The 13960-nt window shown below is 45.1% G+C and overlaps 1 protein-coding gene across 3 annotated transcripts in view; it reads left to right on the forward strand.

Annotated features, from left to right (window-relative positions):
* The window catches only part of Hkdc1 (hexokinase domain containing 1), a 48524-nt gene extending 37290 nt beyond the window's left edge, over positions 1 to 11234 (forward strand). For all 3 annotated transcript variants that reach the window (XM_026394650.2, XM_026394651.2, XM_077798361.1), the window contains 3 exons: positions 1888 to 2043; positions 5368 to 5601; positions 11087 to 11234. In XM_026394650.2, the coding sequence (XP_026250435.2) occupies positions 1888 to 2043; positions 5368 to 5601; positions 11087 to 11234 (538 nt within the window). The remainder of the gene's footprint in view (positions 1 to 1887; positions 2044 to 5367; positions 5602 to 11086) is intronic.
* Positions 11235 to 13960: the final 2726 nt, after the last annotated feature.

Here is a 13960-nt window from a genome sequence, read left to right on the forward strand (position 1 = left end):
TCAGAGGTCTACTCACTGGGGCTGGGGCCAGAGCAGGGGTGTGCTGGCTTAATGAGCTCTCTGGGACGGACGCTTAATCAGTCCACTTTAGAAATCGACATCCTTGGTCTTTTAAGATCTGCTACCAGGTTGGTGATCTCTGGACTAGGGGACGGGAAAGCGGGCCCCTGTGGTGGATGGGGAGGGAGGGCTTGTTCTCAAGGGCAACAGCATGTCATATCATGGGTCACCATCCATGGCAAGGTATATACCAATTACTCATCACACTAAAAACACTAGAAAAAATGACTTTTAAAAATTGGGACTAGATTTTCTCTTGCACGGTGATATGCCTGCTGGAGTGGGGGAGAGAGTGGTAGATTGGGCTGTTATATGAGGCTTTGATGATTGACGTGGGCCCACAAACTGGAACAGGGGGTGGCAAACCCCTTCTGCAGAGCACCAGGTGGTAACTGTTTTTGCAGGCCAAAGGGTCTTTATTACAATCAAGACTCAGTATCTGCATACCAAATTAAGGGGAAATGCAGATATATTGACACTGGGAGGGTGGGCAGGTAGGACGTGATGAGATGCCTGGGCCAGGGACACCTTCGAGACTGTTCCTAGAATGTTGTCTAGAGGAGGCTCAGGCAAGGCTAGGACCAGCCCTTATGGCCCCTTGCCTGCCTCTGGCATCAGTCTTTGTCCCTGGAAGGTAGGTGAGCTTTGGTAAGGCCGGCTAAACAGGAATTGCTCCAAAAAGAAGGGACTTTCTTCATTTTGGATTTTGTTTTTGGTACCAGGGTTTAAATCCAGGGGTGCTTTACTACTGAGTCACATCCCCAGCCCTTTTGATTTTTTATTTTGAGACAGGGTCTCACTAAGTTGCTGAGGCTGGCTTTGAACTTGCGATCCTCCTACCTCAGCCTCTGGAACTGCTGGGATTACAGGCATGCGCCTCTGCACCTGGTGGGACCTTATCTCTGCATCCCCCAAGTATCAAGGCTCTTCTTGATACTTGGGGCAGATACAAGGGGCAGAGTCCTTGTGTCATAATTTTGTGTTTGTATCCACTGGGGCCCGTGTTTTGGGACTGACAGTTTAAGGGCCGAACACTTGAATTGGCCTCGCCATCACCATTCTTCTTCTGTCCTGGTGTTGGTTTCTTAGGCTGAAAGATCCCGTATCCTTTAGAGAGCAGGAGCCCAGCATGGAAGTCTCAGGCGTGCTCCTATCTCCATTGGCCTCTGCAGCCAATGAGAGCCCAGCTCTGCATGGTTGTTGGGATACCCTGCAGCCATCGTTCACCTACCTGGGCAGAGTGTCTTCCGGGTGCCTCGCTGCTTCCCAAGCCCCCTTTCCCCTTGCTATTTGCCCTCCAGGAGCTCACACTCTGGTGGAAAGAGAGAAGAACTAACATTTTTTGTGCACATTTTATGTGAAGGTAGTTTCAATGTACGTGCAGGTAGATGAATTCTAGTGGAATAAATGGCTTCATACAAAGCCAAGGAGACCCTCTAATAGATCCGATTTGCAGCAAAGCCAGAGAGAATGGGCTTTGGGGCCAAGAGCAGGACTAGGTTTTGCTCAGTGCACCCAGATGCTTGCCTTCTGTTATTCTCTGGGTCCCTGATTGGCAGGAGGGCTCCCAGTCCTTGCTTACCTCTCAGCGGGATGCGGGAGAGCTGGCCTGGTTCCTGGTGCACGTGGTGGAAGCCTGCCTTCCCACAGCACACTCTTTTCTGCCTTGCATCTGGAGAGAGCCTCTCCAGGCCTCCACTGCCCCAGGCCCACCCTGAACCATTGGCAACGGCATGCCTTCCACACCGGGCCCAGGGTGCATTTTCAAAGCCACTTGCCATCACTGATTTTCCTGTCCTTACCCACTTATCCCTGTTCTCCAAACAGATATGAGAAAATGACCAGTGGCATGTACCTGGGGGAGATCGTGCGGCAGATCCTGATTGACCTGACCAAACAGGGTCTCCTCTTCCGAGGGCAGATTTCAGAGCGACTCCGGACCAGGGGCATCTTTGAAACCAAGTTCCTGTCCCAGATTGAAAGGTGACATGTGATCAGGTTTACCTGCTGTGTGTGAAATGTTCCAAATGGGATGTGATGTTATCATGCCAGGCTCCAGTAGGGTTCAGAATTTAAAATTAAAACAGGATGGCCCTATTTGGGTGGGGGCTGATGCCTGGGCTGCTCCCTCTCCCCAGCTGTGTAAGATCACAGTCCCAAGGTCCCTGAGTGTGGCCGAGAGGCCGGCGGATGGCTTGAGTGGGCCTCAGAGTCCTTAGCAGAAATGACCAACTCCAGGAGTTAGATTAAGGCCAAAAAGTAATCTTCTTTTATTCCTGAAATGATGATCTGTCCATAATACAAAAGTCTTACCAAAAAATCACCCATATGTTCACTACCAAATAATGCTATTTTGCTGGGTGTGGTGGTGCATGCCTATAATCCCAACATCTTGGGAAGCTGAGGCAGGAGGATTGCAAGTTCAAAGTCATCTCAGCAACTTAGTGAGGCCCCTAAGCAACTTAGTGAGACCCTGTCTCTAAATAAAATATAAAAAAAGGTTGGGGATGTGGCTCAGGGGTTAAGCACCCCTGAGTTCAATCCCTGGTACCCCAAACAACAACAATAAACAAAAAATAAAAACAAAAAACCAAATATAGTTTTGATTTTTATATATTGTATTTCCTTTTAAGTTCTTGACTACATATAAAGATGTTTTCACAATTGCAGTCATATTATATATATCAGAGGTAGAGGAAATAATAAAATGAACTCAGTGTTTCCATCACCACCATCATTGATGATCAATTCATGGCTGAACTGGGTTCATCTGTACAATTTTGTACCCACCTCTGGGTTAGCTTAATTTGAAATAAATCCCATATTTTATGTCATCTCAAATATAAATATTTCAAAATGTATTTCTAAAATATGAGTTCACTACAAAAGCATGACCACAGCACCTTTATCATGCCTGAATAGAAAATGATAAGCCTTAATCTCAAAATATCTTCTAGTGTTCCCACTTCCTGAATTGCCCAAAGATAGTGATTTAAACAGTTGTTTGCATCTGTAACAAGGTCCATGCATGGCATTTGGCTGATGTTTCTAAAATCTGTTTTCATCTACAGCTTTCCCACCCTCTCTTGTTTCTCTTTAAAACATATTTGTTGAGGAAGCTATCATCTTATGTTTCCTATATTCTAGACTTTTCTGATTATAGCAATTAGCATTTTTCTCTGTCTCTTGTATTTTCTGAAAAACTTACAGCTAGATCGAGATGCTTGGTTAATTCAGTGTTGAATTTTGGACAAGCGTATTTCATAGGTGGTACTGAGCTGTCTTTCTTCTGTGATATCACCAGTCGTTGATGTTCATTGCTCCAACCTCCTGAGTAGCTGGGATTATAGGCATGCGCCACCACACACAGCTAATTTTTTTTTAACCATACAAATGTTACTCACTTATTTTTTTAAAATTTTCTATTTATTTTTTAGTTTTCGGCAGACACATCATCTTTGTATGTGGTGCTGAGGATCGAACCCGGGCCACATGCGTGTCAGGCGAGCGCGCTACCGCTTGAGCCACATTCGCAGCCCCTTCACTTATTTTTTTAAAAAAAGTTTTAAGTACATGGGTAAGCAAAAGGAAGAAAATAAGATGACGGTAATCCTACCAACATATGAATAGCTTTCCTTCTGTTTTCTTGTTTTTGAGTGTGTGGTGGTTTTTTGTTTTATTTTGGCCTGTGCATGACATTAAAACAAACCAAAAACCAAGGGCAAACATAATATTTTATAATCTATTCTTTACTATGTCATGAATATTTTCCATGGCATTAAATATTCTCAAAAACTTAGCAATCTTGGGCTGGGGATGTGGCTCAAGCGGTAGCGCGCTCGCCTGGCATGTGTGCGGCCCGGGTTCGATCCTCAGCACCACATACCAACAAAAGATGTTGTGTCTGCCGAAAACTGGGAAATAAATATTAAAAAGTTCTCTTTCTTCTGTCTCTCTCTCTCTCTCTCTCTCTCTCTCTCTCTCTCTCTCTCTCTCTCTCTCCTCTCTCACTCTCTCTTTAAAAAAAAAAAAAAAAAAAAAAACTTAGCAATCTTGTTAAGTTTCTGAGGCTGGCCTCAAACTTGTAATCCTCCTGCCTCGGCCTCCTGAGTTGCTGGGATTATAGGTACGTACCTGCTCAATCCTTTTTTCTGGCCACGTAAGTTATATCACAGTTATTCTTTCTTGACAACACACATCTTCCCTGAGTATCTCTGAGACAGTCAAGGATTAACTTCACATTGTTTAGGTTGATATTCAGAGCTCTGTGTAAGTATCACCTGTTACCACTAGTTTCCTGGGAAATAATTAGGGTCTAGACTTGAGGCCAGTCTGTCCTATGATGACAGTTTCTCTGCATAAATTTACAGTTCTTTTTGGTGCCCACGCCTTTTCTTATTTGGTACCAGGGATTGAAACCAGGAGTGCTTAACCACTGAGCTATTCCCCAGCTCTTTTTTAATATTTAGAGACTGGGTCTCGCTGAGTTTCTTAGGGCCTCGCTAAGTTGCAGAGACTGGCTTTGAACTTGCAATCCTCCTGCCTCAGCCTGCTGAGCTGCTGAGATGACAGGCTTGCACTACCACACCCAGCTAAATATTTTATCTTCATTTGTTCCCTTACTCATTGAATGTACTCAGCCCTGTGCTGGCTTCGGCTAAGAATATAGCTCTATTGTAGTTAGGAAGAGAAAGCAGATAATCAGAAAAAGTTAAGCAGAGGGACTGGAGTTGTGGCTCAGTGGTACAGCACTTGCCTAGCATGTGTGAAGCACCGGGTTTGATATAAATGAATAAAATAAAGGTCTGTCAACAACTAAAAAATTTTAAAAAAAAGTTAAGCATAAAGAAAATTTGGCTCCCAATGAATGGGGGCAGAGTCCTGGAGCTGGCCCTTGGGAGAGTGCTAGAGTTGGTGGGAGGGGGCTTGTGTTTGAACCTCTCTTCTCTGTTGTCTGAGAAGGCAGGTCTCCAGCACTCTGAACCCCAGACTCTTCTTCTAAAAAATGGGCGTCTGGTATATTGGTTGCTGACTCTAACATTAGTGCCTAGTGAGATGAGGGTTGTGAGCATGCCTCACACCAGAGGTGCTCACGCTTTGCTCTTTAAAGATGATGGAACTTCTTGGGCTGGTGGAGCCTCTTGAGTCTCAGCTTCTAAGCATTCTGTTCCAGCTTCGCCTTTGCCTGGATCATTTTCTCTTTCTTCCTGCCAGGACATGCATGGGGGGCAGGGGAGTATGGTCAAGCTGCCCAGGTTCCAGAGCCCCAGCAAACGGGGGCTGACATCCTCCTCTGCTTGCCCACAGCGACCGGCTGGCCCTCCTCCAGGTCCGGAGGATCCTGCAGCAGCTGGGCCTGGACAGCACATGTGAGGACAGCATCGTGGTGAAGGAGGTGTGTGGAGCCGTGTCCCGCAGGGCGGCCCAGCTCTGTGGCGCAGGCCTGGCTGCCATCGTGGAAAAGAGGAGAGAAGACCAGGGGCTGGAGCACCTGAAGATCACCGTGGGCGTGGACGGCACCCTGTACAAGCTGCACCCTCAGTGAGTGGCCCTGGGAGCCGGGAAGGGGGTGGGGCAGGAGCTGTGCTGGTGGTCAACGTAGGAGAGGTGCCCCCGCCCTTGGCTGGCAGGGGGCTGGCACGGGTAGGAAGGACAGGGTGTCAAATCAGAGACAAGAGGGGAGTCTGGGTGCCTCTGCTTCTTGGTGTCACCGTGTGGGAATATTAGCCAACCTCTCCAAACCCCAGGCTTCTCCTCTGTGACAGGCCAGCCCCAGTGGTCCCTACCTCTCAGGGCAAAATGCACGTGGATTAAATGAATTAATTTGTGTCAAGTGCTCTCTGCATCGTACTTGAAAACCACGTTATTATATTCCCACTTGACCCCACAGGGTAGTAAAGAGACCTGATTATTTTGCAGGGCTCAGAGCTCTTGTCCAATATGAGCTGGTGATAATTTTCTTAGCTCAGAGTCCTGGGACAGAAGGACGAAAAGCCCCTGTTGCAAAACGTGGGTTTGACCCTTGGCTCCACCCAGTGGAGGCTGGGAGGCCTCCGGCTGCTTCGCACCCTCTTTGAGCCTCAGTTCTTTCTGTGGAATGAGGACCGAAATCTTACCCACCTCATCCGTTGTTGTGGGGATTAGTTTTAAATAGCTTTAATAATGAAAGCTATTATTTTATTTAGTGTTTTGCATTTATTTGGCAAAAAATGTGATGAAATAGCTAGCTTCTAAAATTTCCATTTGTGTTGAACTGTATTCACGGAGATATTGATGTTATGGTGAGCCTGAACCCCTAGCCCTTGCTCTGCTGTGGGTAATTGACGGGCATCTTCTCTTGGTGTTCCCTTGGGGGTCACAGAGTTTTGGTCTGGTCCCTTGAATCAAAACTTGAACAAGGGATAGGGACCATATGATTATTTCAATGGGTGCAAAGAACTTGATAAAATCTAACACTCATCATAATAAAAGCCCTCCACAAATTAGGAATAAAGAAATTTCCTTAACCTGGTAAAAAGCATCTGTGTAAACCCACAGCTAACGTCTGTCATGGTAAAAGAGTGGGAGATTTAGCCAGGCACCGTGGCGATCGCCTGTAACCCTAGCAGCTTGGGAGGCTGAGGCAGGAGGATCGCGAGTTCAAAGCCAGCCTCAACAACTGAGGGAGGCCCTAAGCAACTCAGTGAGACCCTATCTCTAAATAAAATACATAATGGCGCTGGGGATGTGGCACAGTGGTCGAGGGCCCCTGAATTCAATCCCAGGTCCCTGCCCTCCAAAAAAGAGCTGGTGTTTTGCTTTTAAGCTCAGGGACAAGTCAAAGAAATACACTCTCACCACTGTTGCTCAGCAATGTCCTGTCTCGAGTGTGGCCACCAGCTGATCACATGGCTTTTTATCTCTCAGACAAGGATTGATTCATGGATGAGGCTTTCAGAATCCAGACTAAACATATGTGACCCTCAAGGGGAAAATCAATATCGAATCTAGCCATGGCAGTTAGGGAAGAAAAGTTTCCAAAGAACATTCTATTGGAAAGGCCAAGGGAAAACTGTCTTTATTTGCAAATGACATGATTTCATATAGAGAAAGTCCTAAGGAATCCACACACACACTCAAAAATAATACTCAAGCTAGTAGACAAGTTCAGCAAAGTTCAGGATGCAAAATGGATACCCAAAAGTCAACTGTAGCTGGATATGGTGGCACATGTAAATCCAGCTCCTCAGCAGGCTGAGACAGGAGGCTCCCACGTTTGAGGCCAGCCTGGGCAATTTGGTGACACCCTGCCTCATAAAATAAAATAAAATGAAGAGGGCTGGGGATGTAGATCAGTGATAGAGCACCCCGGGTTTAGTCCCTGGTACAACAATAAGAACAGTGAAAAAGTCAATCGTACTTTATATACTTTCAATGAACAGCCTAAAAATGAAACTAAGACAGCAATTCCTGGGACTGGGGTTGTGGCTCAGTGGTAGAGTGCTTGCCTAGCACATGTGAGGTACTGGGGTTCGATCCTAAGCATCACATAAAAATAAATAAATAGGGCTGGGGATATAGCTCAGTTGGTAGAGTGCTTGCCTCGCATGCACAAGGCCCTGGGTTCAATCCTCAGCACCACACACACAAAATAATAAATAAAATAAAAATAAAAATAAAAAAAAAAGAAAGCAATTCCACTTACAATAGCATCAAAAGAACAGAATACTTAGGAATACACTTAACCAAAGAAGTATAAGATTTTTACTCTGAAAATTGCAAAACATCTAAAGACAATAAAGAAGAAATAATATAGGTAAATGGAGAGACATCTCATGTTCATGGACTGAAGGACTTAATATTACTATGAGAGCAATAATACCCAAATTGATCTACAGATTCCACATAATCCCTATCAAAATCCCATCTGGGTTGGGTTTGCAGCTCAGTGGTGAAGCACTTGCCCAACATGTGTGAGGCCCTGGGCTCCATCCCCAGCACTGGGGGGAAAAATCCAATTGGTTTTTTTGGAGAAATTGTCAAGCTGCTCCTAAAATTCATATGTATTCAATGTAAGGCCCCAGAACAGCCCCAACAATCTTGAATAATAAGAAAGTTGTAGGGCTGGGGTCATAGTTCAGTGATAAAGCGCTTGCCTAGGATGGTGTGAGCCGCTGGGTTTTATTCTCAGTACTACATGTAAATAAATAAATTAATTAAAGGTCCATTGACAACTAAAAAAAAATATTTTTTAAAGTTTTCAAACTCACATTTCCTGATTTTAAAATCAGTGATTAAGTCAGTATGGTACTGGCATAAATACAGACATATAAATCAATGGAATGTAATTGACAATCCAGAAATAAACCCTTATATATAGGTCAATTGATTTTTGATAAAGGCACCAAAGCCATTCAATGGCAAAAGCCCAGTCTTTTCAACCCACGGTGTGACAACTGGGTAGACACCAACAAGAATACAGAGTAGGACACCTGCCTCCCACCACACATGGCAGTTAACTCAAAATGAATCGAAGCCCTAATGGAGGAGCTAAAACTGAAAAATCTTAGAGGAAAACGTATGTAAATCTTTGTGACCTTGGATGAGATAATGGTTTCTTAAATCTGACATAAAAAGAAAAAAGAAATAAGCAACAATAACCAAAAAAAAAGACAAATTGTACTTTATCAAAAATTAAAAATGGGACTGGGGTTGTGGCTCAGGGGTAGAGCGCTCGCCTAGCATGCATGAGGCATGGGGTTCAACCCTCAGCACCACATAAAAATAAAATAAAGGTAATGTGTCCACCTACAACTTAAAAAAAAATTTAAAATGTGCCAGGTGAGATGGCACATGCCTGTAATCCCAGCGGCTTGGGAGTTTGAGACAGGAGGATCAGGAGTTCAAAGCCAGCCTCAGCAACAGCAAGTTGCTAAGCAATTCAGTGAGACCCTGTCTCTAAATAAAATGCAAAATAGGGCTGGGGGTGTGGCTCAGTGGTTAAGTGCACCTGAGTTCAATCCCTGGTACCCCGCCCCCTGCCCCGCCCCCCAAATTTAAAAATGTTGCTGGGAGCAGTGGCGTATGCCTGTAATCCCAGTGGCTTGAGAGTCTGAGACAGGAGGATTGTGAGTTCAAGGCCAACCTCAGCAACTTAGTGAGGCCCTGAGCAACCCAATGAGGCCCTGTCTCTAAATAAAATACAAAAAATGGGCTGGGGATGTGGTTCAGTGGTTAAGTGACTCTGGGTTCAATCCACTGTACCTAAATAAATAAACAAATAAGAAGAAATGTTGTGCTTCAGAGGGCACCACAAAGAAGAGACAACCCACAAAATAAGAGAAAATATTTGTAAATCATATATCTGACAAGAGACTTATATCTAGAAAAGATTATTTAGGACTCAACTTAAAAAGACAAATTACCCAAATAGCAAATGGATGAAGGCTGTGCAGTCATCTCTAAAGAAGATACACAAATGGCTATGAGCACAGGAAAAGGTGCACAATATCTTAGTCCCTAGGAAAATGCAAATTGGCCATAAGATAACATCTCCCCCCCTGGGGTGTCTATTAGGTGACAGACACAATGGCAACTGTTGCTGAGGATGTGATCCAGTTGGAACCCCCATACACTGAGGAGGGAACACAAACTGATGTGACTACTCTGGGAAACAATTTGACAGTTCCTAAAAGAGATAAACATAGAATCACTCTGTAACCCAGCACAGAATCACTCTATGACCCAGCAATCCTATTCCTAGGTGTACCCAAGAAAACTGAAATCCTATTTCCACAAAAGAACCCATAGCAAGATGATTCGTAAGAGCTAAAAAGTGGAAACAACCCAAGTGTCTATCAGCTGATAAGTCAATAAACAAAATATCATATGGTTATATAATGGAATATTATTGTGCCATAAAAAAAGAGAGTGAAGTACGGACACATGGACAATATTGGTGCCCCTTGAAAATATGTTCAATGACCAAAGTCAGACAGTAAAGGCTACCTAATGAAATTTTGTACAATTTTATTATATGAAATGCCCAGAATAATCAGATCTATTTCGATAGAACATAAATTGGTGGTTGCTAGGGGGGGTCCTGTGGATATGAATGGAGATGACCACTAATAGGTATGGAGTTCTCTTTTAGGCTAATGGAGATAATTGCACAACTTGGTGACAATACTAAAAATTATTGAATTGTGGACTTAAGTGTGTGTGGGGGGCACAAAATGGCTTGACTGCCAAGCCCTTTTCTCCTCTGTCCCTGGCAGTTTGGGGCTCACCACCCCTAAGACCCCAGGGAGCTGCAGTGGTTTCCCCAGGCTGCCCTCTGGCTGGGCGTCTGAGTTGGTTCAGAGCAGGCTGGCCCTCTGAGATGACCAGCACCTGTACCATTCAGGAAACCCAGGGTTCTCTAGCTAGGTGCCCGGGGCCTCTGTTAAACACACCTTGACCCCACACACGAGCCTGACGACTCTAACCCTGAACATGCCCGTTCAGATGGATCTAATACCTCGAAAGACAGCCGAGAAAGGCCAGGGGTCACTGTGACGCAGATGGCGTGACTTACGGAAAATGAGAGGGGGATGGGTGGGTGTCAGTGGATAGAGCAACAGTTTTAACTTGTTGGGTCTGAGTGGAGGGTCACAGGTGTCCACTGGACTATTTTTTTCACTTTTCTGAAAGCCTAAAAATTTTTGAAGTAAAAAGTTGGGGGGAAATTTTAAACCCCAAATTAAAAAATGAATGAAAGTTTTGGAAAAAGGCCAATCTTGATAAACTGATGAGTTGTACAAATTCAGACACATCTCTCAACTGTATCTTTATGTTGTAGAGAGAGTCGTAATTATATCTGAGCGCTATTTGTCATTCTTCGTTACTCTGTAGGTAAGACACCTGGAACGATCCCTGGCAAATTAGTAGTTGCTCAATAAAAGGCACGACTTGAGAAATGAGCTGGGAGGACAAAACTCGATCAGAAGAGTTATAAATGTGCGTCTCCCATCTGCAAGGGCTGACGACGTTTCTCTCCTTTTTACAGCTTTTCCCGGGTGCTGCAGGAAACAGTGAGAGCACTAGCCCCCCAGAGTGACGTGGCGTTCATGCTGTCAGAAGACGGCAGTGGAAAGGGAGCAGCTCTCATCACTGCGGTGGCCAAGAGGACACAGCAGTCACAGAAGGAGAACTAGGAGTCCCCAAGGTCGGGCCTGACACACCTCGGATACTCACCAGCCCTTCCTCTGGCAGATGAGTGGGTCAGGGACCAGAAGGCCACCTCCCGACGGACTTCACCTTCTTGGTGGCTGAAAGAGGACCCAGGTTCTCGGGTACTCTTAGCATCTTGTTACTGGTTTTGCAGTGGCATTATATGACATCTCCATTCGGTATATGTTAGGGCCAACAAGAGCCCAAATTGTGAAATCGAAGTCTCTGGCCTGAGAGATCCGCTTTCTGTGGCTTTGGGTCCGGTGGCTGCTGGGCTTGGGAACACAGTCAGTCTGCCCCCATGGCCCGAGTGACTGAGTTGCTCCCCGAGATGCTCCAGGAGTACCCTGGGTCGTCCACTTGTGGAGGAACAATTCAGAGGATGAGAGACTCATGCACTAAACCAGGGGATTATAATCTAACTTGTGCTCAGCTCATCACGTTGACTTCAAATGTGAGGCAAGAACAAAGACTTTGGAGTGTTCAGCCCGAGAGGCAGAGGGGCTGGTTGGCCAGTGCCCCACGGGAGTCATTCTGTGCTTGCAGGAAGCTGTACAAGCACCCTGTGGGATCTTGTTCCTCAGTGTGTGTCTCGGCATGTGCTTGAGGCATCTTTTTCATGGTTGCGTTGCTGCGTGGATGGCTTTTCAAGGTCTGCTAGTATATGAAATCCAGCCACTGAATAAAAAAATATTTGGTTTCCCAAGAAACTTGGCATGAGGTGTGGATCTTTGCTCTGGGAGGCTCCCTTGTATCTCCTTGTCCTGTTGGAAGGATAAGGAAGCCGTAGAGTCAGGAGGCGCTGAGGATCTCTTTAGTCCAAACTTCATGCCAGCTGGAGGAAATGTTTGGACCGACTGATACAATCCCCTTAGCAGAATAGGCAACCTTCACTTTTGAACTGGAGTTGACTGGGGTCCTCTTTCAACCTCCATGGTTACATTCCCCTCCCTGAACTGGCCCCTCCCCACCCCCATTTATCTCCATTCTGTTCTCCAGAACTGGCCTATCCTTGACTCTTTCTCCAGTGGACATCCCATTTCTCTCTCTCTCTCTTTCATTCTTCCCTCCTACTCTTTCTCTGAACTGTCTGTGACTTTCTTGTTACCTAGTTACATCCTTATCTGGCCTAGCAGATAATAATATCTTTTTCTTGAGCTGGGATTGTGGCTCAGTGGTAGAATGCGGCACTGGGTTCGATCCTCAGCACCACATAAAAATAAATACCATAAAAGTGTTGTGTCCACCTATAACAAAAAAATTAATAATAATAATATCTTTTTCTCCCCCGCCCCTTGGAACTGGGGATTGAATCCAGAGGTGCTCTACAACTGAGCTCTATCTCCAGCCCTTTTATTTTCATTTTGAGACAGGGTCTCATTAAGTTGCTGGGTCTGGCCTCAAACCTGCAATCCTCCTGCCTTAGCCTCCCAAGTTGCTGGGATTACAGGTGTGTGCCATCAGGGTCAGATTATTATAATGTCTTTCTCAGACATTTTTTTTCATCAATTTATTTTATTTTATTATTATTTTTTCTCAGACATTTTTTTAATTGCTCAAGTGTCCCTACTACTGAGTCATTCTTATTTATACTTACTGAAGAGAGGCATGAGGACAAACAAAAGTTTCTAGGAAATCTTCCTTGCAAAAATCGGAGGCTGTCATCCTAGGAAACAAAAAGGAGAAAAATAGTCTTGCAGATGGGCCAGGTTGATTTCAGTTTATGCACTAAATTACATGCTGACTTACTTACATAGTGCTTCAACTCCACAAAGAGTGGCGGTGTACCTCTGCATGAAGAGATGGTTCCCAGTGCCAAATGTCACCCACTGCTGAAGCAGGATGTTCAGACAGACAGAATGCAGGAGGCTGAATCCAAAACAGTGAGAGAGGCTGGGAACAGATGGGGGACCCTGAAGGATGATGTGTGGTGACTCTGCTGAGAGCAGGTCCTATTTAACTAAAATTAACCTAAAAATTTTATTTTGGGGGGCAGGTATCAGGGACCGATCTCAGGAGCACTCAGCCACTGAGCCACATCCCCAGCCCTTTTAAAATTTTATTTAGAGACAGGGTCTCATTGAGTTGCTTAGCGCCTCACTTTTGCTGAGGCTGGCTTTGAACTTGCAATCCTCCTGCCTCAGCCTTTCGAGCTGCTGGGATGACAGGCTTGTGCCACTGCATTGGCTTTTTAAAAAATACTTTAAGGTTACACATCCCTGGAGACATGTACAGATTTGTTCAATTTATCTTTTCATATTTTGAGGTTATTCCTCTTTGGAGAAATGATCACCTTTGAGATTTGTCTTACTGAACCAAGAACCTGTCCTTGTTATCCTTCCCCACTTCTCTCCTCCTTTGGTACCACACCCAGGTTTCCCGTCTTTCTTCCTCCTGGGGTTGAGAGGGTCTCTATTCAGCATCCTTCCTGGAGTGTTGATCTGTCCCAAAGATTCACCTCACTGTGCCACCAAGCCCTTCCGTGACCTGGTCTCCCAGCAAACTTTTGGTAGGTTAAAGGAGATCATCCAGTTTGTCTTCTGCTACACCTGGTCTCTTAGAAGCAAAAAAAAAAAAAAAAAAAAAAAGCCTGGGTTTCTAGGCAACATGGCACATTCTGACTAATTGATGGCATCATAGAATCCTTGAACCAGGACTGGAACTCTAGAGAACTCAGACATCCATCTTGCACCTTTACACCGGCCGGCCC

The sequence above is a fragment of the Urocitellus parryii genome, chromosome 5 (assembly GCF_045843805.1).
Source record: "Urocitellus parryii isolate mUroPar1 chromosome 5, mUroPar1.hap1, whole genome shotgun sequence".
In the NCBI taxonomy this organism is placed as follows: Eukaryota; Metazoa; Chordata; class Mammalia; order Rodentia; family Sciuridae; genus Urocitellus; species Urocitellus parryii.